The 25,291-nt window shown below is 50.0% G+C and overlaps 2 protein-coding genes across 2 annotated transcripts; one reads left to right on the top strand and one right to left on the bottom strand.

Moving 5' to 3' along the window:
- Nucleotides 1-224: 224 nt before the first annotated feature.
- Nucleotides 225-8,415, bottom strand: CUNH1orf50 (chromosome unknown C1orf50 homolog). Its single transcript, XM_037032556.1, has 5 exons — nt 8,287-8,415; nt 8,053-8,168; nt 4,055-4,141; nt 3,402-3,533; nt 225-3,070 (listed from the first exon to the last, which is right to left on the bottom strand). The coding sequence occupies exons 1-5, from the start codon at nt 8,360-8,362 to the stop codon at nt 2,885-2,887; spliced, it is 597 nt and encodes a 198-aa protein (XP_036888451.1). The 5' UTR covers nt 8,363-8,415; the 3' UTR covers nt 225-2,884.
- Nucleotides 8,416-8,587: 172 nt separating this feature from the next.
- Nucleotides 8,588-24,783, top strand: P3H1 (prolyl 3-hydroxylase 1). The gene is made up of 15 exons (XM_037032545.1): nt 8,588-9,102; nt 11,846-11,998; nt 13,082-13,271; nt 13,486-13,617; nt 15,109-15,248; nt 19,538-19,627; nt 19,967-20,019; nt 20,191-20,312; nt 21,261-21,388; nt 21,533-21,628; nt 22,095-22,245; nt 22,899-23,016; nt 23,417-23,492; nt 23,744-23,884; nt 24,301-24,783. Exons 1-15 carry the CDS (start codon nt 8,638-8,640, stop codon nt 24,454-24,456), a joined length of 2,211 nt encoding a protein of 736 aa, XP_036888440.1. The 5' UTR covers nt 8,588-8,637; the 3' UTR covers nt 24,457-24,783.
- The last annotated feature ends 508 nt before the right edge of the window (nt 24,784-25,291 follow it).

The following is a 25,291-nucleotide window of genomic DNA, read 5'->3' on the forward strand; positions in this document are numbered from 1 at the left end:
GCAGGGTCAGAAGTGACTTTGGCTCGAGGGTTCGGATTCCTGACAGATCCATCAGTGAAGTAGCATTTGAGCAAGGCCTAAATGATACGGTGCAAACCGTGCAAAGGTCCCGGGGGTACTCCAGGCAGATGCAACAGCAAATGTAAAGGCTCTGCACCAGCAACAAGCCTGATGTGTCAGGACAGGAAGGTCCGTGGTAAATACTGAGAGTAGTAAATCACGTATTACCTTGGCAAGAAGTTTGGATTTTACTCTAAGTATAATGAGAAGATATTGGGTTGCTTTCATACAGAGGTGTTGTGACCTGCTTCATAATTTTAAAAGATGATGCTGACAGCCCCTGTGAAGACGAAACACAGGGTGAGAACACAGGCAGGGAGCTGAGTTAGGAGGCCACAGCACTAATCCAGGGGGCGTAGCATCATTGTGGACTCAGGGGGTGGTCTGAAGCAGTCAGAAAAGCTAAGGTGACGTGCTGATTGGTGTGGGAAGAACAAACAGAATCAGGGATGACTTACGTCTCAGGCCTCGACAACAACGTGAGAGGTGCTGATGGAAACAGTAGAGAAAACTGGTGATGAAACAGGTGTTTGGTAAAACTCGAGACTTTTGTTTTGGGAACATAAAGTTTGTAATGACATCAGGTAAGGCTTCTGCATGAATAAGTCTGCGTGAAACTTGAAGGAGGGGTCACATATGCTGGACACACATGTGAGTCAGTAGCATATGGTGGCATGTAAAGCCGAGGGGACGGGTTAGATCACGGAGCAGAGAGAAAGCACAGGGCCGAGGGTTTGGCCCCAAGCAGTTCAAAATGTATCCGGAGACTGAAAAGGTGCAACTGGTGAAGCAGGAGAAATGCAGATGGTAACTGAAATAAAAAATGATGAAAAAACCCTTTCAAACAGGGCAAGGACAGCTGACTCAACTGCTGCTCGACACTACAAAAGTCCAACTGTCCAGACATGTTGGGGGCTCCTTCCTCTCAGGCTCTGGCTCCTTCCTAAGGGCTCTCTTGTGAAGGAGACGGGTGCTCAATGCTATGAGCGGTGGGACCTTAAGTAAGATCAAGCTGATCTTTGCAGAATGGACTGGAGAAGGGAGAAGAAAGTTGCCACATTGGGGAGACCAGGTGGCAAGGAACTAAGGGCAGCCTCTGGCTAAGTCTGTTAGGAAATAAAGTCAACAACCTCAGTCCAACCCTTGAGGAACTGAAATTCTGCCAACAACTTAAAAGTGAGCTTGGAAGCAAATCCTTCCCCAGCTGAGCCCTCAGATGAGAACCACGTCCAGGTCCTGGCCAATAATTGGACTGCAGCCTTATGAGAAACCTTGAAGCAGAGAACCTGTTAAGTGCCTGAACCTGACCCACAGAAACTATGAAGTAGTAAATGTGTGTTGTTTTAAGCCACTAAGTTTGTGGGGATTTACAAAACAATACATAATTCATAAAGCACCCATGAAAAAGGTCAGGCAGGTCAGAACCTTCTGAAAACCTGGGGATCTTTCTGTAGTCAGAATCAACCACTATACCACATGTGTGAGTGTGAGTGTGAGTGTGTCCCACAGCGTACCTGTCAGAGGCTTGTGCAGCTGGCTCCACAGAGATCCCCTTGTGAACCGAAGTGACTAAGTACCACCTGGGTGACCTTGTCAGGTTCTAGGTTCTAGCCCCATATGCTCACAAGGAGCGCACTGTATAAGGAAAGGCCTTGAACAACAAGGTAGGGTGAGGGTTTTACCCGAAAGATCAGCCCGAGAAAGAAACGTCCAGCCCCAGAAAGGAACTTCGGACACTTGTGGTTTCAAGTACATGTCTCCCCTTGGACAGCAGGTTGTGACAGATTATATGGCACTGAGGAAGGCGTGCCATGATGGATATGCTGTGGAGGTCATTCCCCAGAATAAACAGGAAGTGAGGTAGAGTCCCACAAGTGTCCAGTCAGGTTCAGGACTAGAGTAACTCAGTCAGAAAGCCTGTTAAGTTCTGGGATAATTCCGGTCAAAATGAGTTTCAATCTGAGTTAAGTCATAATCAACAGGTTGGCTATTCTCTTGTTTCTCACCCACTGCCCTGCTCTCTTTTCCACAATGTTTTAAAGTTGCCATTTACGTGGATTTGTCTTGCTGCAGAGGGCTGAACTCTGAATCTCCTCCTCGGTGAGGCTACAGAGTGCATTCATGTAATGGTTAGTGGCAGCCTTTGGGGCCTCCTCTCAGTGTAACACTGTGAGTTTACATGCCAACCCTCCCGCAGCCTGGCCTTTGCTTCTTCCTCAGACTCTCCAGTCACTCTAACTAGACAGAAAGAGCAGAGGGGGAAGCCGAACCTCCCTGACTGGGCAGAAATACCAGAATCACACACTGTAGTGCAGCCAAGCCAAGTTGTTTATCATCCTCCATTACCCAACATTCCTGTTCCCAGATGAATTGGAAACTGAAGTTGTACCAACTGTTAAGTAGCCTAAACCCAACCTTAAAGACTAATTACAAAACAAAATGAAACAAAACAAGTTCCCTGTTCCCTCTGGAAATCCTGGTCAACCTTTTCACGGGAAGAAGAAACTCTGCTATCTCCAATGCTCTGCCTTATCAGGAGAACAGAGGGACACCAACGATGAGGAAAGTGCACTGGTGAGGATGCTGCAACTGACTGGCTGGGTATCTATCGCCCAGAGAAGATCCTGAACAAGACTGATGTGATTCATTACCATCCCAATTGAACCTAATGATGACAACATCAGTTACACAGGGTCTCTTTGTAAGAAGTTCACAATTCACCCACACACCCTCAATTCCATGCCACCTCCCACCAAAGCAGAGAATGGGGACAACAAGGAGGTGGCAGGTCCTTGCCATGAGACCTGTTTGTCAGAGTCCGTTCTCAATGAGTCAGCCCCTGGAAGTTGGGGTCAGGACTTGAAGACAGGGCCACTGGCTGCCTTAGCAATTTGTCCACTATGCTGATTTTAGCATCTTGCTTCTCAATGTCCTCATACGGAGTCCAGGACAAGTCATGCTGCAGCTTGTAGGCACCGAGGAAGTCATGTGGACAACTTGTCCCCCATTCCTAGAGAAGGCAAAGGGGTCAGTTCTGATTAGGATAAGATGTAATGGCATTTCCTAATTATTCCACAAACTTCTTTTTTGGCTTTTTACTTCAGAACGGTCAGAATCATCCTGGAAAGCATTACATGACACATCAGACTCCTCCCTTCACAGAGATAATAGCTGTGAAATAACTTAAACACATGTATATTTTTCAGAGTCATATCTAGGCTCACGTAACCTCCCATTTTCTGGAAAAGCATTTACCAACCCCTATGGCTATATTTCCACACACAAGCCAGGAACTTCTCAAAGACTAGAGTAGATTTCTGTGCAAAAATAAATGATCTTACCTTTGGAGAAATAATAGAAAAATACTGCTGACCACTCTCCCGTTTATAAAGGTAGTAAATGTTGCCAGGTTTTTTCACTATATTACAGGCTGCATGGTGCAAGTCAGCATCTCTGCGAGCATCTTCCAACACCTAGGAACCACAGAGAGGTAACAAATTAGGTACTGAAGGTAACGGGCACTCGTATTCATTGATCGCCCCCATGAAAATCTAGAAACTGTTCAACGTTTACGATCGTGCTTCTTCCCCTAAAGCAATAAATCACTGCTGGCATCCGAATGATTCTGACGAGACAAAACATAGACTATAACTTCACTGCTCTGTAAAAACCCCTTTAGAACAATTATATTTAAAAATGTTAAGTATTACTGGCTTTGAGCCGTTTAAAAACTTAAAAGTTTCTTTCCTACTTTTCTGTAGTAAGTACATTACTTTTATAACTGAAAACATATTTTCCCCTCAAAATGCTTTACCTCACTGAACTTTCTCCTACTGGAAAAACTCAGCTTACACTTAAGCTCTTGGGCTTATTCTATTTCACCAACACCCCTGTATTTCTAGGAGGGACTGAAGACTAGCTACAGTGACCAAAAGCAAGTTCCCCTATGAACGAAGTGAAGACAACGAAGGCCTGCGTGAAGGCCACGACTCACCTTCCTGGCTTGTTCTTGTAAATGCTGGATTTGCTCCGCTATCACTGTCAGCTTGCTGGTGGCATTTGCCCGGACAAACTCATCAGCCTAAAGGTGAGAGAAAACTGAACTGCGGGCAGAAAAAGGACCAGATTTCTGTGATGCTTTTATTTAGATCTCAGTGTGAAGAGTTATATCAACATCTTTGCTTGTGCCTATGATAGTCTTCCCATCCTCACCATTCATGAACTCCCACTCATCTCAAAGCCCAGCTCAAATAGAACTGCTTATGAGAAGCGAACCCTGCCACGACCCCACACCACAGGGGTTTCTGACCAACCCCACTTATTCCTCAGGTCTCCGTTTATTTTCTCATGTTTAAACATTTCCGAAATCAGGAACATTTTACTTGAAAATCCAGACACTTAAGATACGGCTCTTATCACCTGTTATATAGGAATCTAGCTACACACAGAAAGTCTCTGTTAACAGGACCATTAGCTCAGTTGAACTTGTATTTACATTCATAATCATCATTTAAAACATTTTAAAAGATTTCACTATGGTGTAGACCTGAAACAAAGTTGTAATGCATACATAAGACTGTCTGTCATGTGCCAAAAAATGCAATTGAAGGCAACAGAAATTGCTCAAAATAAATAAAGTTGAAAGCTAGGAGACATGATGTGACTAACTGATGTATTGCACACTCAAGCATCAGAAAGCTGTCAAAAACTTTCAGCCTAGCCTGGCTGGTGTGGCTAAGTGGACTGAGCACTGGCCTGTGAACTGAAAGGTCGCAGGTTCAATTCTCAGTTGGGGCACATGCTTGGGTTGCAGGCCAGGTCCCCTGTTGGGGGCATATGAGAGACAACAAGTTGGTCAATGTTTCTTTCCCTCTCTTTCTCCCTCCCTTCCCCTCTCTCTAAAAATAAAGAAATAAAATCTTTTTAAAAATAACCTTTCAGCTTACTTTCAAGAACAGCTGATTAACTTCCAGGGCTATACAATTAAATTAAGCAAAAAAATTAGGAGGTTAAACTTGAACTTATTTACTGGTTAGTTGAGGGAGATTCAGGTAAAAGTCAGGTATAAGCCAGTGTTAAGAGTGAACAGAAACAACTGAGTAAGTGGAGTCAATCATTTATCTGTTCTACAAATATATATTTAGCAACTACTGCACGTCAGACACTGTGCTCGGCCCTGGATGCATTGGCAAATGTGAGGGAGAGGTCCTTACCCTCATAAGATCACAATCTAATGCAACTGTCCTTCAGAATATAAAGCAAGTAGTATATGTAATTTTAAATTTTCTTGTAGCCATGTTAAAAGTAAAAATAAGTAAACTTAATTCTAATAATATATTTTACTGAACCAAATATATCCAATACATTATTATTTCAACCTGTAATTAATATATTTTTTAAGATTTTATTCATTTATCTTTTAGAGGGGAAGGGAAGGAGAGTAGGAGAGAAGTATCAATGTATGGTTGCCTCTTGTGCATCCCTTGCTGGGAACTGGCCTGCAACCCAAGCATGTGTCCTGACTGGGAATCGAACTGCGATCCTCTGGTTCGTAGGACCATGCTCAATCCACTAAGCTACACCAGCCAGTCAACATGTAATTAATATTTTAAAAATTGTTAATGAGGTATATTATATTTCACATTAAGTGTATATTTTACACTCACAGCATCTATCAATTTGAATGCTAAATTTTCATTGGAAATACTTGATCTATATTTAGACTTCACAAAACTTACAGCTGAGTCAATTCACATACTCAAACTTTTCCAAATATACTTAAAAGTTTCCAATAATTATCAGGTTTTAAACTGTAAATTAACTAAAATTACATAAAGTTTAAAATTCAGTTTCTCAGTTGCACTAACTATACATTCCAAGAGCTCAAGAGCCATTATGCAGCTAGTGGCTACCATATTATATCATACAGCACAGCCCTAGTAATATGGACACCAAATGAAAGATAATTAAAAATAGTATTACATGGACTTGCAACAATGACACACTATTAAGAACTAAACAGTCACAATTATGTAGTAGAAGCAGATCAAAGAAAACAAATTAATGAAGTAACTGGTTTATTAGCAGGGGGTGGTCAGGACTGCAGATGTTGGAATGCAGGTACAGAGGCATTCAAATTAATAGTCATCTAAAATGGGTAGGGTATGGCCTTCTACAGACAAAACACCCCACTGAGGATGTGACACTGAGTCAGGTCTGACTGAAAAGAAAGGATCGGCCATGCAAAAAACGGGAGAAGTTTCCAGGCATTTATGTTATTTATGTTTTTAGAGAGCACGGAGAAAAAGAGGGAGAGAAACACTGATTGGTTGCCTCTCGAACACCCCCAACCAGGGCTGGCCCAGGTTGCCCAGACAGGGAATTGAACCAGTGACTTTGCTGTTTGCAGGACAACGCCCAACCCACTGAGTTACACCAGTTAGGGCAGCTTCCAGGCATTTCTGAAGTCAGTGCAGCTGAAGAGTAGTTGTTGTTGGTGGTGGTGGTGCAGGGGTTGTAAAAAAGAGGGCAGGGACCAGATCACAGCCATAGCAAAAAATCTGCATTTTGTTCTAAGGACAAAGAGGCACCTAATGGCCAATGACAAAGTAGTTTCTAGATCTAAAGTAGTTTTTTTTTTTTCTTAAGGTGGTGCCAGCAAATCTGTTCCTTGTAAACATAAGAGCCTAATAATTATGAAGCACAAACTCGGACCTCAATCATTCTGAGGCCCTTTACATATGACTTCATTCTCGTGACCCCTTGTGAAGCTGGAGATGGTAACTTCACTTTCACCTCAGAAAGGTGAAGCAACCTGTTCAAGGTTTCACAGCGAACTTGAGCAAAGATCAATCTGATTACAAATTTCAGAGCCTTCTGAACACACATTAATACCTAAATGACATCGGAGGTCAGTCCTGCTGGAAAGCACATTCCAGGAGTTTAGTAAACACGATCACTTCGGCTTGTCTCTAGGTTTCTTCTTCAGCTTCTCCAACACTGATGACATGGGGGACACGGAAGCAGTGCCATAATGTAGTCTCTGCATTTCACTCCAAAAACTGTGTTGTTTCTTATTTGAGGCCATTGTGATAAACATGGTGGTTTCAGTAACCCATGAAAATGTCTGCCTAAAATTTGGCCCTGGAGGCCTCTCTCCCAAAGAGCCATCTGATCAAACAGACCCAGGACATTCTTCTAACCAGGAAAGCCCTGCTTTGCTCCCCACTTCTCTAGAAAATAGAAGACACACAATTTGAATGAAAGGAGCTTTCGAGCTTTCCTAAACACTTGAATATTCTTTAATAATAATAAAAACAAGTACAGAGATGTTTATGTGAGGGGATTTGAGCACATTAATTACTAAATATTTTTGAGCAAAACAGGCCTTTGAATGTGACCAAGGCCAAATGCGATAGCGTATTCAAGAAGGAGCGGATATCCTACGCTTTAAAGCAGCAGGGCCTGGTACAAATTAAAAAGGGTCTACAACTGAAAGCCTTGGTAAGAGATTAGATGAAATTTGGTTTTTCAGAGCTTAGCTCTAGGACCTCTCCCGGTTCAAACTCTGCATTTTATAAAGAAGCTGAGGTCTAGAGAAAACTGATTCGCCTCAAGTCACAGTGAAAGTTAATATCAAAAGTAGGGTTAAAGCTCATGTGTCCAAATTCCAGTGCTTTTTCTGTGAGTTCACACTTCCTTCTTATTTTTCTGCTTTTAGCAATCAATGTTTAAGCACTAGGCTTGTCCAATACCGTGTCCAATGAATAATGACACACTTGAGAGTCCTTGCCCCTGTAGAAGATGTTCTAGAAGCTCTCAGGTCACAGATAAGATCTTACAGGAACAGTTTTAAGTGGACCATGCATCCCAGCAGAATATGTGTGTGCAAATGCTCCCCAACACTAAGTGGCCGTGAGATCCGAGCCGTAAGGCTCTGGACCAAACCTGAACGAACATGGTTTATTCACTTCCCCAGTCGCGCCTCCTCACCTTCTGCACCTGCTCTGCGAGCGCCACGAGGTCTAAGGGGTCCCCGGCCCGGTGGGTGTGGTAGGGGCTCACTAGGGCCAGGCCGCCGGGGGTCGCGGTGAGCTCCACGAGGGCTCCTGCGACACACACCCAGGAACACAGGCCGTGAGGTCCCGCCCTCGGCCTCCCGCGGAGCCCGGCAGACTAGCTGCCCCAAGAAGCCCTCTTTTCCCCTCTGACTCCCGCCCGGCGTACCTCCCCGATCTGTCGCTGTCTGAACTTGGTTTTCACGGACTCCCTCAGTCTGCCGGGGCGTCGCAGCGTCCTCCATGACAGCACCTTACCTCCCCACAGCCCCAACTGTCTGGGACGGAGGAGCACGCGCATAAAGGCCCATGGGCGGAGCTTTCGTGTTCCCTGGCGGTGGGACGTCGGAGCTGAGAGCTCGGAGGCGGGCCTCCGGTTGGGGGGCGGGGTCCACGCTAGCCTCCAGTACCCGCAGAGGTTCTTGAGAGGCGGGGCTTCACTCGGGGGCGGAGCTTAAAGGGGGTGGGGCTCAGGCCCCCTCGGCGGGTGGCGAGCCAGCGGGTTAGGTCTAAGGAGGTGATGGCGGCATGCATGCTGAAGCTGCTAACAGCACTGCTGGCAGTTGCTGTCGCTGCCTCCCGGGCCCATGTCGAGTCCGAGGCAGGGTGGGACTTGTCGGCGCCGGATCTGCTCTTTGCCGAGGGGACCGCGGCCTACGCGCGAGGGGATTGGCCCGGGGTGGTACTGAGCATGGAGCGGGCGCTGCGCTCGCGGGCCGCCCTTCGAGCCCTCCGTCTGCGCTGCCGTACCCGGTGTGCCGCCAATTTTCCGTGGAAACTGGATCCGGACTCGGCCCCTAGGCTGACGCAAGCCTGGGGCGCCGCCGCCCTGCACGATCTGCACTTCTTCGGGGGCCTGCTGCGCCGTGCCGCCTGTCTGCGCCGCTGCCTCGGGCCGTCGGCCGCCCACTCTCTTAGCGAGGAGCTGGAGCTGGAGTTCCACAAGCGGAGCCCCTACAACTACCTTCAGGTCGCCTATTTCAAGGTGCAGACCTGTCGGGGCCGGGGTCCTTCTGGGCGGGGTTCAAGGCGACCCGGGGGACCTTGGGGAGCCTGGGAAGTGTCCGCGGAGAGGGAAGATGGTCTCTTGGCCCGGGAGCTCTCCTCGGACCCAGGGAGAGCAAGGACCCTGCCAAGAGACCTGCTTCACCCGCTTCCCCTAATCAGATGGTAACCTCAAAGGTCCAGCCTAGGCACCCTCCAAGCAAAACTTGGCCTGTGTTTCCCTGAGGGACCTCCCAAAGGGAACTAGAGCGGCAGCTTGGGTCTCTCATCCTGATCTCGTTGTGAGTGTCCGAGTGAGAAGCCAGGACCTTTCTACAATTTCTTCCTTCCGGTTCGTTTTCAGTGATGCTTTTCCTGCTGCCCGAGTGCCTCAGCTTTCTTTCAGGACGTGAGGTTGCCACGTCGCCAGTAGGGCAGTCTGGCCCCTCCCTGTGGGGGACCCTCTGCCTAGTCTGTCAGGTTTCCAAAGAGAATGAGTAATTTTAGAAATTCCAGAGTGCCTTAAGTCCAAGTGTGTACATGGATTTGGCGTACACCTGGCTTGTTTGATGATAAAATGATGATGATGATGAAAGCCAGCACATACTTTCAGGCACTATGTGTTTATTAATACATTAGCCCAGACCCTGGGATATCCTATGAGGTGGGTACTATTACTAGTTAGACACATTTCGTTGGGCGAAAAAAGAAGGAGCTGTGCTGCACATCTGCAATATTTGTAGTGTAACAGGCTCCAATTCAACACAAAGGGAGACTTAGAAAACCTTGGGGACCTCAGATTTCCACTGTTCCACAAGTATCTTGTGTACACAGCTCTACTCCATTCCTCCTAGTTACTCAGAAGAGTACTGGACTTGAAACTGAAATAACTGGGCTGTCTTTGGTCATTCACTTAGCGGCACTTTTTAAAAGTCTGAGAAACGCTATTGAATACCTACTACATTCCAGTTCTTGTGCAGGTCATTAAAGTGCTTGACTTCATGGTTTTCTGTTTGTCTTGCTTTGCTGTTAAGAATCACTATAGTGAGGATTACTAAGGGGTGTGGACATAAGGCTGCATGTGCACAAAGGAGGGGGCTCTAGCTTCGTCTCAGAGAAATCAGAGAGACTTAAAAGAAGAGGTGGCATTTGAAGCTGATTCTAGGTGTTGCTAGAGGAGAGCAAGGATGGCCATTCGAGGTAGAGGGAGGCCAGACTGGGAAGAGAATTCTGTAGGCTGCAGGGAGCCATCCTTAAACTGGGTTTTAGAATGTTACTTCACCCTGGAAGCCACGTGGAATGAGCCTTGGAAGAAGGAGAAAGTGGTGGCAGGACGAACCATTAGGAGACAGTGCAGCTGTTCACATGAGAGAAGGAAACTAGTGCACAGGGCTGGGGAGGGGGGCGGCTGGGGAGAGGGGGAAGAACAGAGAAAGCAAGAGCAATGCTGAGAGATGAGAGAGAATAAATCCATTAAAGGAATGGGCTTGAGAGAATGGAAACAGGTACAGAGATGGGGAGTATTGACCTTGGGTCACAGTCAGGGCTGACTCCTTGTTCAGTGTGCATTTACTGGGACCAATGATCAGAAAAGAAAAATTTCTACCATATTAATAAGATGCTAAGATTTACATTTATTGAGCACTTACTATGCCCAGCACCACGTGTTATTAAAACTGCGTGTATATTATCTGGTTTGACCTTCCCAACAATGCTATGAGGTAGTGAGTGCTGTCTCCAGATGACAGATTACGGAACCGATCTGTAAACTTTAACTTGTCTAAAGCCCCAGCAAGGGAATAATTAAACCTAAATTTAGCCCTGGCCAGGTAGCTCAGTTGGTTGGAGGGTTGTCCCAATATGCCCAGTTTGGGAGTTCAGGCTCCTGTCAGGGTGACTGAATCAACTGGTGAATGCATAAAGAGGCGTAACAGCAAATCAATGTTTCTCTCTGTCTCTCTCCCTCCCCCTTCCCTCTTCTCTCTAAAATCAATTAAAAAAGAAAAAGAAAAACTTGATTTATGACTGGTCTGACGCCACAACTATTAGTTAATCATTAGATCATCAGTGATTTACTTTTGTGTCACTTTAATACCCTGCAGTCCATCGCTGTGGGCATTACGGTGGCCTGTGGCACATCCGCCCTCAGAGGTCTGTGTAGCCACCTGCTTTAACCGCGTGAGTCAGAAGATGCCATGTCTGGATTGTGTAGGAGCGTAGGATTTTTCAGCCACCTATCTTTTTCTTGAATGTGTGAAAACACTTATTTTATGCCAAAAAAGAGTTCTTTTTCTAGGTGAATTCTTAGGCATGGTCTGTTAACTTCTCTTTCTTCCCTAACCCTAAATCCATAAAGCCTTAGATTTTCTTCAGCTCAGTCCATATATCTGAATCTTGAGAGTATATTATTTGGGTAGTCAGTCTTCTATAGTGTTCCCCTGTAATACGATCTTTGTTCTAAAACAGAATGTTTGCAACTGTTGAAGCGTTACCTCCTATAATTTGGGGAGCCCCTAGGCCTTGGGAAATAGCTGAAAATCTGCCCCGGGCCCTGGGCTCAGGCTCTGGCATACGCGTGTGGCGTTCTTGCCAGAGGCGTGTTTTCTGGTGCAGGCAGGGGCTGGGGCACACTGAGTGGAAGGCTCAGGAAGGCTGACATTTCCTGTTTACTGTGGACTGTTGCATTTGGACACAGACCTTCAGGTTTGGGCGGTGAGAATCAGGGTCTTGTGCTTCGTTCTCAGATAAACAAGTTGGAGAAAGCCGTGGCAGCAGCGCACACCTTCTTCGTGGGCAACCCTGAGCACGCGGAGATGCGCCAGAACCTGGACTACTACCAGACCATGTCTGGGGTGAAGGAGACCGACTTCAAGGATCTTGAGGCCAAACCTCATATGGTGAAGAACTTGATCCTCTTCCCTCTTTTTGTTGCAGTGACACTTTCCAGGGTTGTTTTCTGATTACAGAAGTAATGTATGTTCACTGCACACCATTAGGAAAACGCAGCTAAGTATAAAGCAGAAAAGTGATCATTTACAATACTGCCACCTTAGGAAAACCAGTGCATGATATTTTGGCCTCTGTTTTAAGTATTCTGGATGTAATTTTTAACTTGAAGTCATGTTCTTTTTGAACTAACATTATATCATGAGCCTTTTCTCATATCTTCACATTTTCTTTTAAAACACATTTTTTGGTGGCCGCGTGATGTCCATCTTACACACAGATCGCGTTAATCCGCTAGGCACAGGTTTTGGTTGCGTAGGTTTTGCTTTTCACTGCAATAAGTGGTGCACTGTTCCTGAATGTTCTCATTCTGTTCGTTTAGCAGGAAAAGTGCGTATCCCGTAAGACCTGTCTGAAACGACACATTTTTGTAAAGAGCTTATGTTCTCTTAAGGTTTAACAGTTTAGAAATAGAGATATTCGTTTTAGAAACAATATCAGAACGACTTTTAACTGTAAATTTTGTACACGTAGTACATTATACAGCTGCACACAGCTTGGGGGGGTTCTGTTTGTTTTTAGTGATTCTGTGACACATGCAAATGGCCACTGTCCACGGAATGGGACCTGCGTCCCACAGACAGCAAAGACAAAGCCTGCAGTCGGCTGCCAGCAGCCGCCCAAGTCACTCCTCACTGCCGGGAAAGATGGGTCTCATCACCACAGGCCACGTTGTAACATTTCAAGAGTTAAATTTTTTTCATTAAACTTTTATTTTGAAAACTTTAGCCTAACAGAAAAGGGAAGCAAATTACAATGAACTCCCACATTTTTCACCTAGATCTAGCTAAATGTTTTTAAATTTAAAAAGAAACAAGTCAAGACCATTTTACCAAAGGCTTTCATTTGTAGCAGTCACCCTTCCCATCTGTCACCTGAGAGGAATAAGCAGTGAGGACCCTCCCAAAGGTGGCTGGGGACAAGGGCTGTCCGTGGCCTGTGGCCTGCGTTTGAGTACTCCTTCCTCCCAGTAGGACGAGTTCCGACTGGGAGTGCGACTCTATGCAGAGGAGCAGCCCCAGGAAGCCGTGCCCCACCTGGAGGCGGCGCTGCAGGAGTACTTTGTGGCGGACGAGGAGTGCCGGGCCCTCTGCGAAGGGCCCTACGACTATGACGGCTACAACTACCTGGAGTACAACGCGGACCTCTTCCAGGCCATCACAGGTGCTCAGCTCACAGCGCAGCCCGCGGCCAGGCCTGCCTGAGCTCCAAGGACATGTCCTGATACCACACTCACAGCATCTTCGACCTCATTTCTAAGTTTCTTAGATCTGGGAATCTGACTTAAAATTGGTTCCATTAGAATTTGTTATCTTAACCAGAATTTGAATCCTGAAGATTGACCTTATGGTTATTCCCCCTGTTTGACTCTTTTCAGATCATTACATCCAGGTCCTTGGCTGTAAGCAGAACTGTGTCTCTGAGCTGGCTTCCCACCCAAGTCGAGAGAAGCCCTTCGAAGACTTCCTCCCATCACATTATAATTATCTACAGTTTGCCTATTATAACAGTAAGGCCAGCTCTCCTCTTTCTTTGCTGCTTTTATGTCAGAAGCCAAAAGCAAGGTAGGCAGGGATCACGGCCACTGGGCTTCAAATCATCTGGCTCCTCTCAGTGGCTCTGGAAGGCACCGTGCCAGGTGATCCCTGGGTGTTTTGTCATAAGCACTGGCCAAGGAAGCCAATACCAGCTTCCTGAAAAGCTGAATGAGGGAGACTCTAGGATCGCTCTCTATCATCCTTTCTGTGACATTTATAACCTAACTTCGCAACTGAATGAAGTTACAGCAAAGGCTAGGGTGTACCATTGAAACCAGCTCTAGGACATTTCTCAGCCCTTCTCCTTTGCATATATTACTGAAGCTCTGGTGGGGGGTGGGTCAATATCCAGCAAAACAAGTCAGCGAGCCTTTACTGAGCTTCTACTGTGTGCTAAGCATTATAGGCATATTCATGAGCATGAGGTATGTCCGGAAAGTATCCAGCCATATAGTATGAAAAATAGACATTTATTGAAGAAGATACAAGAAACATTGTACATAGGACAATGACACCTTAGTCCCTTTTGAAGTAGGCACCTTGCAACCTCACACAGTTCTCCCACTCTCCATCACGTGCCCTGTTGTATTTTCCTGCATTTCATTGATGGTATGAAATCCCTTCCCTTTCAAAGGTGATTTTACTTTTGGGAAAAGGCAGCAGTCACAGGGCACCAAGTCTGGCCTGAAAAGGGGCTAAGTCACCTGGGTGATTTGCTGTTTCACCAGAAAACTCTGCACGAGACGTGATACATGAGTGGGCACATTGTCATGATGAAGCTGCCAATCACCAGTTGTCCATAGCTGCATCCCTCTGACTCATCTGTGTAGTTTCTGCAATGTTCAAGCTTAACACCATATCTGCTGCAGATTTGTTGCTCTACTCGCTCAGTCATTTGAATGCGACAACCACACAGTGCACATGCTCACTCAATGGCGTCTACCGCCCCCACTGACCAGTACAGTGAAGTCATCATTGTTCGTTCAGGCGCACTCCAGTCCACTCTTCTTGACTGTTGGTTACGTTGATGTCACACAAACCATTGTCATTATATTAACTATTGCTGGACTTGTTCCAGGCAGAGACCTCATGTACAATGTTTGTAGTTGAGATGAGGACACAAACACATAACAACAAAGAGGCAATCCACTATTGTAAAATCCGTAGGGGAAATAAGGTAGGGAGGCGGGAATATTCCTGAAATTGGTCTAATTTTGAAGCCAGCGTTTTAATTACTTGTGAATTTTTTAAACTGTGGGCACACAGAGGGTTCAAATTCTTTTGTTTCAATATTAGACAAGCCTGAGGATATTAAACCCCACAAAAGCAATTCTGTATTCTGCATTCATATCACTTCTATCCTTATTCTCCTGTAACGTCTCCCCCACATCCAGTGAGAATGAACACTAGGACTCACACCCAGGATTAGACCCTTCTCAGCCACTTTTTCTTTCCCTTTACAGTTGGAAATTATACACAGGCTATTGAATGTGCCAAGACCTATCTCCTCTTCTTCCCCAGCGATGAGGTGATGAAACAGAACCTGGCCTACTACGCCGCCATGCTTGGAGAAGAACAAGCCGAATCCATAGGCCCCCGTGAGGTGAGAGATCTGCGTCAGTTAGGGAAGCTGCCAGCTGAATCTGGACCAGAGGGCGGAGAATGAGGTAGAGGAGGGGAGCTGGCACTGTGTGTGTGCAGTGGGGACAGGGTGCCCAGGCAGGGGGGAGTGCGCTGGGCACTTGTCACCAGGAGAAAAAGGGAGCACAGGAAGGATCTGGGGCCCGACATGTGTTCTCCGAATTGTCAGGGAAAAGCAGAACTGCAGAGCAGCATGTCTGCCCCCTTTTGGCAAACCCCCTGCTTTAGACTTGATACCGCGTAGCCACGATTGATCATTTTTAACATCACACTCCTTTGTTTTTTACTCACAAGCATTCTCTCTCCATTTTCCTCCCTATCCCCTCTTCTTCAGCCATTGGCTGATGTCTCCCTCTTTCAGTATTCCCATCTCCCTCCAACACGAGGAGAAAAATCTATATAATGCAGTGACCAAAATGAAATGCACTGAAGTGTTAGCAATGGTTATTTCTGAGTAATAGAATTATGGGCTTTTTTTATAAAAATGTAGCTTGTTTATATTTTCTAAATTCCCTGCAGTGACTAGGTGTTATTTTTGTAATGAAAAATATGAAAAGTTCTCTGTTTCTGACTTAATGAAGTTTGATACTCTAAACCTTGACGTTTGTACGTGAGTCTTGCACAGACTCTAGACCTTCTCCTCCTTGAGGCCAGAGCAGTGACGTGGGTTTGAAGTCGCTGGTGTGCGCTCCAGTCCTCGCTCTACTGCTTACCAGTTGCAGGATCTGCGGCTCGTCAGGGAGACCGTAGGCAGGCTGCATTGCCCCTCTGCGTCTGCTCCTCCCTCTGCGAAACCAGATCATGGTTCTTGCTCTGCCTTTAACACAGAATGAGCATGAGGGTCCAATGAGGCGGTGAGCTGACAGGCATGGCGCAAGTGTGTGCAGAGTGTTGTGTGCACGGGTCGCATCACGGGGGATCCTGCTGACGGAGCACATGTAACAGGAGGCCAGTTTCTTTACCTCTGAACTCAGCCACCTCCTGAAACGGGTAGCTCACCTCTGTGACCCTCAGTCACCTGTGTCCCACTGGCCTCTCCCAAACCCCATCTACGGTGTATGAAAAGATGGCGGTAACTTTGGAACAGTTTTTCATTTTGTCAAAAAAAATAGTACATAGCTACAATTACTCTAGAGGCCACTCAGTTGTTTACACAGCAAATGTACTGGAAAAGCGAGGGGATGAGAGAGCAGGCCCCCTCCTGCACTGCTGGTGGGACTGTAAACTGGACTGTTCATTTAAGCAGCAGGGGGGTGCTGGGGATCCCCCTTGCAGCTGTACTGAGCAGGTGTGCAAAGGTACGTACGCACAGACCTGTGTCAGAGCATTGCTGCTGGAAGCAAAAACCTGGAAACCGGCTAACTGCTATCAATTCGGGGACCGATTAAGTAAATTATGATGCATATTCATTCAATGATCTACAAGACAACTATTATATTGCATGAGTGGATTACTGTGCACCAATACGAAATTGTCTTCATGACATGATTTTAGGTAAAGAAAAAAGATATATCACCCTCGCTGGTGTGGCTTGAGTGCTGGTTTGCAAACCAAAGACTTGCCAGTTAGATTCCCAGTCAGGGCACATGCCTGGGTTGTGGGCCAGGTCCCCCGTAGGGGGTGTGTGAGAGGCAACCACACATTGATGTTTCTCTCCCTCTCTTCCTCCCTTCCCCTCTCTCTAAAAATAAATAAAATCTTTTTTAAAAGCTGTATTGAATATATAAATATAAATAATAAACATAACAAAACATAACAAATCCTATTTATGATTTTTAAAATACGTATGTAGGCTTTAAATTTTAAATTTCAAACTTTCTGTCCAGACAGATAAAAAACTGTTCGCCAGGATGACCCCTGAGGCCTCGGCCTACAGATCACAGGTGGCGAGGGAGACTGCCGTTCTTTTTATGGCCGTTGATCCTCCGGATTTCTTTTTTTAACTATATATGTCTTTTTGAATCTGAAACACACCTTAGGGCATTGGTGATACAGAAAGATGTATAATCCGAAATTTATACAAGACTTTAGCGCATATAATAGTAGGCAGTGAGTACAAGCTGGAGTGGAAACATGGAGGAAAAGTAATTGAGTGGTGAGCCAGGGAAGGTGTCACGAGAGCGCTGTTGACGTTGGGTTTAAAAGCCTTCAGTGGGTGAATGGGGCAGGAAAGGTCCTCTTAGACAGAGAACGGCATGTGCAGACAACATGGGCTGTTGTCCCACCTTAATGAAAGATGATACTGGGGAGCTACAGGAGCTGAGGCACGGGAGGGTCCGAATTTGAAGGGTCTTGAGTGCCCCACCCGGGTGACTCAGAATGGAGGGGGTACCATGGTGGTGTGGAGGGATCACTGAGGCCTGAGTGGGGCAGTGGCCAGAGGAGGGGAACTGACAAGGTGGAAGTAGGAGGTGGAACTGGCAGAATGTGGGGTGAGTTTTCACTCCTCCTGCCCCTTCCTGTCTCGTCAGGCAGCAAGTTCCCGCTTGGGAGGCGCACGCGGGGTGCTGCTCACCCAGCCCAGGGACACGTGGGGGAGCAGGAGGCTGTCCTCACCGGTCTCCTGGCCTGCTGCCACTGCAGCCCGGGGTGGCTGATTTTTTTCTGGTCGCTGGGAGCAGGAGGTAGATGATGTGGCAGCAACAGCCTTCCCGCTCTGGTGGTGGTGCTTGCTGTTGAAGATAACCCTGCCAGTGTGTGCGGCATCAGGTAGCCTACACAATTCTTTCACAGCTTTTATTTCAATTGATTCTCAAAACAAGTCAGTGAGGTGGGGTCATCAGCCTACCCTGAAGAAAAGTACCAAGATTCTGTCTAGCTCTGGAATCCTGAGCATCCAACAGAAAAAAACCCTTCTCTGACCATCCTGACCACCCTCTCCCACCTGGAGATGGGTTACCGTGCAGTTGATGTCTTTGGCCACTAGATGGTGATCATCTGGATTTGAGATGGCACTTCTCCCAGTCTCTTTGTCTTGCTGAGAAAGGCCTTTTTCCCCCTTCTTTCTTTTTCCTTTTATGGTCATATTAGTGAGTCTGGGGTAGAGAGGAAAATGAGCCCAAATGGTCCATCTTCCATTTAACTAGGACTTTCGTTCTGGAAAGAAGGTAACTAACGTTTGTTGAGCCCAGCGCTTTGCGGGGTGGCTTCCACCCGTCTCATTTAGCGCCCGTAGCCTCCCTGTGAGGTGGGTGCTGCGCTTCCCATCTTGGGGACAAGGACACGCAGGTGCTAGGAGTGAGTTCACCTGCACAGGGGTCTGGCTGGTCACCTGAACCTCTGTGGGCCTGCTCTGTCCCAGTGCGGGCTCAGCTCCTGACACACAGCCGACGCTCAACAGATGGGCGTCGAGTGAATAAACAAACGCTAGAAGGGGGGAGTGCTCCCTGGCAGCCTCACGGAACCAGTGGGAGGGTTGGGCGGTGTCCAGCAGCTGGGAAAGGAGGCAGTCTCTTAAACTCTGCAGGAGAAAGTTCCCGTCCTCCTCGTGGGCAAACACAGTAGATGGTATAGGGCTCGTTGACACTATTAACACTTCCCTTACTGCGCTCATCTTTCATTTCAACTGATGATGTCTTTTTCTTTTCCTTCCTCTGCTGCCTGGAGACTAGCAGGGCACCTAGGAAAAGATGTGACCCTGGAAGGTACTTAGTTTCCCGGCCCCGGGGGAAGCCCTACCTGTGAGCCCTTGTGGGAAGGGCCAGGTGCCCCGGCCGCTCTTGCTGCAGCTGCCTGTCTGTCCCGTCTGAGGGGGACACTGTCCCTAAAATGAGTCATATCTCCCTTCTGCACCTCAGTGCCTTCGTCTGTAGACTGAGGTTAATAGTACCTCAAAGGTGGCTGTAAAGAGTCGGTAAATAACAGTCAAGTCGCCCAACTCCGAGGTTTCCTTTCTGAGGATTAAACTGCAGAAGTCAAGAAGGAGCGCTCCCTCGAGAAATATTTTCACACCTCCTGAGAGTCATCAGAGTTTCTGTCCTGGAGATTAATGGGGGTCTTGGGGGAGGATGGGGGCTCTTTCCCTTCAAGGGAAGCCTGGTTATGCCACCCCCAGAGGTTCTGCTTAAGCGAGACAAGGGGAACCATTGAGCACAGAAGTGAGACTTGTCTGTGACTGGGGAACAGACACTCTAGTGACAGGGGAGAGGAGCCCCAGTTCCCACTGGGAGTGACGTGTCGGATGCTGGGGCGGCACCCCCGAGAACAGACAGAGCCAAGTTCTAGGATATTTCTTCTACTTTGTTTCTTCAGAGTGCCCAGGAGTACCGACAGCGAAGCCTGCTGGAGAAGGAACTGCTTTTCTTTGCTTATGATGTTTTTGGAATTCCCTTTGTTGACCCGGTGAGCCAGGGTGCAGGAGCGGGGGTCAGGGGGATTAGGGGACCTGAGGGGGCAAGGGATGGGGGTGAGTGGTGTGCCATGCGACTCTGGGGAGAAAACTGTTAGCGGGTGAGCCAAACATGGTATCTGTGAAATCCGTGGGTGAGAGTCGGAAAACGACAAGGGGAGGTTCTGGGCAGCCAGCTGGAGCCGACTCAGGTTCGGAGACCTCTCAGTTCATCTCCTAAGACCAGGCAGGTGGCCAGGTGTGTTCTCCTGTAGGCCTCATTCCATGCACGGAGAGCTGGCAGATGAAGCTGGTCGACCTACACTGTCCATTTTCCCCTGACCTGTGTTTAGGATTCCTGGACTCCAGAAGAGGTGATCCCCAAGAGATTACAAGAGAAACAGAAGTGAGGGCCTTGAAGAAACTGCATGCTTGGATCTCTCTGGTGACGCGCTGAGGCTTCCTGAGCCCAGGCCGATGCGATCTCCGGCAAGGGGCGGGCAGGTCCAGTCTGGGGAGCCGGGTGGGAGCCAGGACCAGCTCCAGAACGCAGTCCTCAGCGCGGCTGTGCTCGCAGGTCAGAACGGGAAACAGCCGTCCGCATCTCCCAGGAGATCGGAAACCTGATGAAGGAGATCGAGACCCTGGTGGAAGAGAAGACCAAGGAGTCGCTGGATGTGAGCCGGCTGATGCGGGAAGGTGAGAGCGCGGCACTGGCGCGCCTGCGGCTGTCCCGGCAGCAGTGAGGCAGGCGGCCCGCACCCGCGGCGAGGCGCCCTGGCCGCACCTCGGTGGCCCAGCCTCGGGGTCTGAGCCCGCATGGGTCAGGGCGTAATCTCCCCTCGCTGTCCCTCCTAACTCACCCACAGGACTTCCACCTGGAAAGAGCACTGAGAATTGTTTTTTGTTAAAGAAATTAGGCTCTTGCGTCACATGGCCCGGGTCCAGGAAGTGTTTGTAGGACCGAATCATCCTGCCTCCCCGCTTCCATCATCCGTCCTGTCATTAAGCCTCAAAAGCTTCACGTCTCCTTTGGTTCCTGCCCCGCCCCCCACCCGTGGCCGTCCCCTCCGTCCCCTCCGGCCCTCAAGGGAGGCCTTCCGATTACAGACTCGCTTCGGCTCCCACCGCAGCCTGTTTGTTTTCCCCGGGGCCTCGGGCCCAGCACCTCCTGTCGGCCCCGCCCTCCCGTCTTGCACACGCGAATTCTGACCTCATCTTCCCCGCGGGCCCCTTCAACCGTGGGCTCTGCTCCGGCCACCCCCTGCCGCACCCTCGTGTGGTAGATGCCCCTGTGCAGATGAGAAAATTGAGGCTCAGGGAGGTTAGGTAACCTGCCAGCGTCACACAGCTCACTCCTGCAGGAGTCAAACCCAGTCCCTCAGACTGCGGAGCTCTGCTGTAGGCATGTGGGGGCCGGAGAGCCAGCAGTGTGGGAGCGCAGCTCAACTGGGACCTGGATGGCGGGTCTTCGGCGTCAGGCTCTGCCCTCTGGGCCTCGCCGCCCGTGGAGGTGGCCAAGCGGGAGGTTTCTCTGGTGAACAGGGAACCACGGGGGTCTCTGCGCCTCACAGGGAAGCAGGACCCGATGGAGAGTCTCTGGACAGAGTGGCCCTGGACTGAGCGGGTCTTGTCGTTGCTTTGCAGGCGGCCCGCTGCTCTACGAAGGCATCCAGCTTGCCATGAACTCCAAAGTGTTGAATGGCTCCCAGAGGGTGGTGATGGATGGCGTCATCTCTGCTGACGAGTGCCGGGAGCTGCTGCGGCTGAGCAAGGTAAGGGAAGCCCACTGTCCACACCTGCTCCCGAAGGACAGAAGGTGGCCCCAGCCTCCCCCTACTCCGTGCCTCCTGGGCTGAGGGTGAGAGAAGAGGTGGTCAGCCCCCCAGGCTAACTCTACGGGTTCTGTGGGTTTGCAGGCAGCAGCAACCTCAGGAGATGGCTACCGGGGCCAAACCTCCCCACACACCCCCAATGAAAAGTTCTATGGCGTCACTGTCTTCAAAGCCCTGAAGGTAGAGTCAGTGCTCAGCATTCCGGAGGGTGGAGAGGGGTGGGGAGGCCAGGCTTGGGGAGGAGCTGGGGGCGGTGGAAGAAAGGTTAAAGCTGTCTGTCTGTCCGCTTCCCAGTCGCCACGGAGGGAGGGTAAATTACTGTAAGCTGAGGTTAACTTTGAGATTTTGGCTGTTGGACCAAGAGTTATAAAATGAGGCAAGCACGATAAGAACGATGTCTAAAGCTGCGAGGGTGCGTTCTGAAGAACGGCCGATGCCTGCACCTCTGCATGGCCCGCGCGCACTGTTCTTAACGGAGAATGTGAGGGAGAGGGAGAGCGTGATACATTGGGCTGTCGTGTGCGGGAAGCAGGGAGACTGCTCCTTCGGTACAGGGGTGGGAGGGGGGCCTGGGCCCTCAGGCGTCCCTGTCGGCCCGGCCCGCAGAGGGGCCTTCAGGGCAGCCGACCACTGGTGTCCTTGGCAGCTGGGACAGGAAGGGAAGGTTCCTCTGCAAAGCGCCCACCTGTACTACAACGTGACGGAGAAGGTGCGGCGTGTCATGGAGTCCTACTTCCGCCTGGACACCCCCCTCTACTTCTCCTACTCCCACCTGGTGTGCCGCACTGCCATCGAAGGTGGGCCTCCTGCTCCTGCTCCTGCAGCCTCCGCGGAGCGCGTGCTGTGCCCGAGCCCTGGCTGGACACCGAGGACATGAAGAAGAGCGGGATCCGGTCCCTTTCGACCTCCTTGGGGAAGCAACGTGAACAATAAGTGGCAACGCAGTGTCATAGTGTCATAGGGGAGGAAGTTACAGTTATTCTACCAGGCAGCCAGGAGGGCTTTCTGGAGGAGGTGATAACTGCTGTGCAGGATGAACAGGAGTTAATGGAGTGCACGGGGTTATGTTCAAGCCAGAGAGAATAGCATGTGCAGAGGAGTTGAGGCCCTGAGCGACCTGGTAGTTGGTGGGGCTAATAAGCAAGTTGCCGTTCTGGAGGGTAAGGTTAAAGAGGGGAGCAATCAGATTCGGGTGGTGAGGTCCTCAGAAGCCATATTTGGAGAGACACTTTCCAAGAGTCTGTTTAGGCCAGTGATTGTCAGTGGTGGTGGTGGGCAGACAGGCGATTCTGTCCTGGCGCCTGGCTGGTGTAGCTTAGCTTGAGACCCCCTTGTTTGCTGGGCATTCCGCGGACCAGGACTCATTTGGGGAAGCACCCCCCTGTGGCGACGGGAGAGCCATGTGTCTCCTGAGGTGCCTTAGCACTAACACGTGTTACCTCGGTCCCAGAGGCACAGGCCGAGAGGAAGGACAGTAGCCACCCTGTCCACGTGGACAACTGCATCCTGAATGCCGAGGCCCTTGTGTGCATCAAGGAGCCCCCTGCCTACACCTTCCGGGACTACAGGTGCCAGCTCGCCCTCCCAGCCCCCCAGTGCCCTGCACTCCCCCCAATACGCACAGGTCTGGGAGCAGCTGTCCCCAGAGTCCAGTCCCTCTGGATAGGAAGTCAGACAATCCAGAAACTGTCACAGAGCAATGTGATGAGTGGGGCAGTGATGGTGGGCTTGGTACAGAAACACCCCAGAGAAGGGTATGGTGGGTTCTCTGTGGCAACGGGGTAGGGGTGGGATGGTTGGGAATAATTTGTGAGGCTTCAGAGAAGGTTCTCGAAAGCTTTCTTCTTGTGAAAGGCCCCCTCCAGCTGCTGGTCGGGGCACTTGGGGTTGAAGGCCCTGGAGCTTCGGGTTGTGTGGGGAGTGGGCAAAGCAGAAGGTCCGTGTCGAGTTGCTCTGTGCCTTTCCCAGCGCCATCCTTTACCTAAACGGGGACTTCGATGGAGGAAACTTCTATTTCACTGAACTGGATGCCAAGACTGTAACGGTGAGTGTGTCCTTGTCCCACCCCCGAGAGACAGAAACCCTCCGAGTGCAGGGCGGACAGTCAGCCTTTCCTTGAGGCCAGTGCTCCGCTCCCTGCACCAGCGGGGCTGCGAGGTGTGTTGGTTGCTCCTCTGACTGGTCACCTTTACTCTTCAGCTCTGGTCTTTGGGGAGCCACCCTGATTGTGGACCCTAATGATCCACGTGTCTTCTGCAGGCAGGTCACAGTCTGTGTCCCCCTTTGTGCCCCCAGGCAGAGGTGCAGCCCCAGTGCGGAAGGGCTGTGGGATTCTCCTCTGGCACAGAAAACCCACACGGAGTGAAGGCTGTCACCAGAGGGCAGCGCTGTGCTATCGCCCTGTGGTTCACTTTGGACGCTCGACACAGCGAGAGGGTGAGAGCAGCTGGTGCAGCTGGGACCTGGGAGCGCCCCGCCCCCCAGCCCCCCTGCCGACAGCCACTTAGGCCTGAAAGGTGCTCCGGGCTTGGGGGCTTGGGGGCTTGGGAGTCCAGAGACTCCTTGATTCAGCACTGTGCCACCGTGGTCACCCTGCCTCCTCCCCTCTGGCCTTCCTCCCTGCTGTAATGGGGCTCCACGGGCTGGGAGCAAGATGGGGAATGACCCTGGTTCTTGGTTCCTTGTCGTGCGCCTCCTCGGCTGGCTCTGCCCAGAGAGCAGGACCTGCTGGGAAGGAGGTGAGCTTGGAGGCCACCGAGGAGGAGCCCCCTTGTTCCCCCGGAAGCAGCACCGAGAGGCAGTGAGTGTCTGGTCTGAGGGCCTCTCTGAAGAGCAGGCCTCTGTCCTTGCAGGACAGGGTGCAGGCAGACGACCTGGTGACGATGCTCTTCAGCCCAGAAGAGATGGACCTCCCCCAGGAGCAGCCCCAGGAAGTGCAGCAGGGCCCCCCACCACCTGCAGAGGAGTCTGTCTCCGGCAGTGAGTCAGGGCCCAAGGATGAGCTCTGACAGCGTCCAACTCGCACGGACTGGTGGTTAGCCCGGCTGTGGGGACTCTGCCTGCAGCCTGGACTGGCCAGTTGCTGGGAGCCATGAGCAGCGGGACTCTTACATCTGCGGTCCAGCAAGGGCACCTGCTCACAGCTGTCCGCACGGTGCTGCTGCTCGTGGAGGGGATGGCAGGACGTCCTGCTGCCCTGGGACCTGGCCGAGGGCTCGGGACACAGGCTCAGAGCCGCCATCGGGTGCCTGCACGGGCAGCCTAACGGCAGCAGCACAGTATTTAAGTGTCTCTGCAGACACCCAACGAATAAACGATCGGTGTTTTTTACTCCATGGTTTGTTCAGAGAATAGAAACATGCCCACCTGTCCCAGAGGTCACACTCGATAAAACACCTGTCTGGGCAGGACACAGGTGCAGGTGCAGCGGGAGGAGGTCCAATCCCCTGCTTGGCTGCGTCCCGGGCAGCCTCGGGCGGAACCTAACGGGCGGCCTTGGCACCGTCCCCTGTATAATGGGGATCCCCGCACTCACCCTGCCCAGCGTGTGGGCAGTTGCACGGCCCAGATGCAATATCGCGTGTGACAGCACTTGGTGAACTGGAACGCTCTGGGTAAATGGTGGGATTATTGTTAATCCTTCCCTGGCAAGGAGCAGCCGGTCAGCAGTGCTGTGACATGGGCCCCGTGTCAGCCACATGTGTCCTGTCTGCTGCCTGGCCGCAGTCCCCGTTCCTCGGGGCCTCCATGTGCAGGACAACACGCACCTCTAGGAGACAGCAAGAGAGCGGAACTGGAGATTCATCTCCTCCCGCCACGAGCCCCGCTCCTCGCCCAGGCTGG

Source organism: Sturnira hondurensis, unplaced genomic scaffold, assembly GCF_014824575.4.
Source record: "Sturnira hondurensis isolate 20B ecotype Veracruz unplaced genomic scaffold, ASM1482457v3 Scaffold0021490, whole genome shotgun sequence".
NCBI lineage: Eukaryota > Metazoa > Chordata > Mammalia > Chiroptera > Phyllostomidae > Sturnira > Sturnira hondurensis.

What these genes read in the sequence shown, in the direction of transcription:
- CUNH1orf50 (XM_037032556.1), bottom strand. Translation starts at nt 8,362, where the DNA reads ATGGAGGACGCTGCGACGCCCCGGCAGACTGAGGGAGTCCGTGAAAAC. An exon ending in GACAGCGACAGATCGGGGAG is followed by an intron (nt 8,169 to 8,286) that starts GTACGCCGGGCG and finishes TGTGTGTCGCAG; the next exon opens with GAGCCCTCGTGGAGCTCACC. An exon ending in TTTCTATTATTTCTCCAAAG is followed by an intron (nt 3,071 to 3,401) that starts GTAAGATCATTT and finishes TGCCTTCTCTAG; the next exon opens with GAATGGGGGACAAGTTGTCC.
- P3H1 (XM_037032545.1), top strand. Translation starts at nt 8,638, where the DNA reads ATGGCGGCATGCATGCTGAAGCTGCTAACAGCACTGCTGGCAGTTGCT. An exon ending in AGCTGCTGCGGCTGAGCAAG is followed by an intron (nt 21,389 to 21,532) that starts GTAAGGGAAGCC and finishes GTGGGTTTGCAG; the next exon opens with GCAGCAGCAACCTCAGGAGA. An exon ending in GTGCCGCACTGCCATCGAAG is followed by an intron (nt 22,246 to 22,898) that starts GTGGGCCTCCTG and finishes CCTCGGTCCCAG; the next exon opens with AGGCACAGGCCGAGAGGAAG.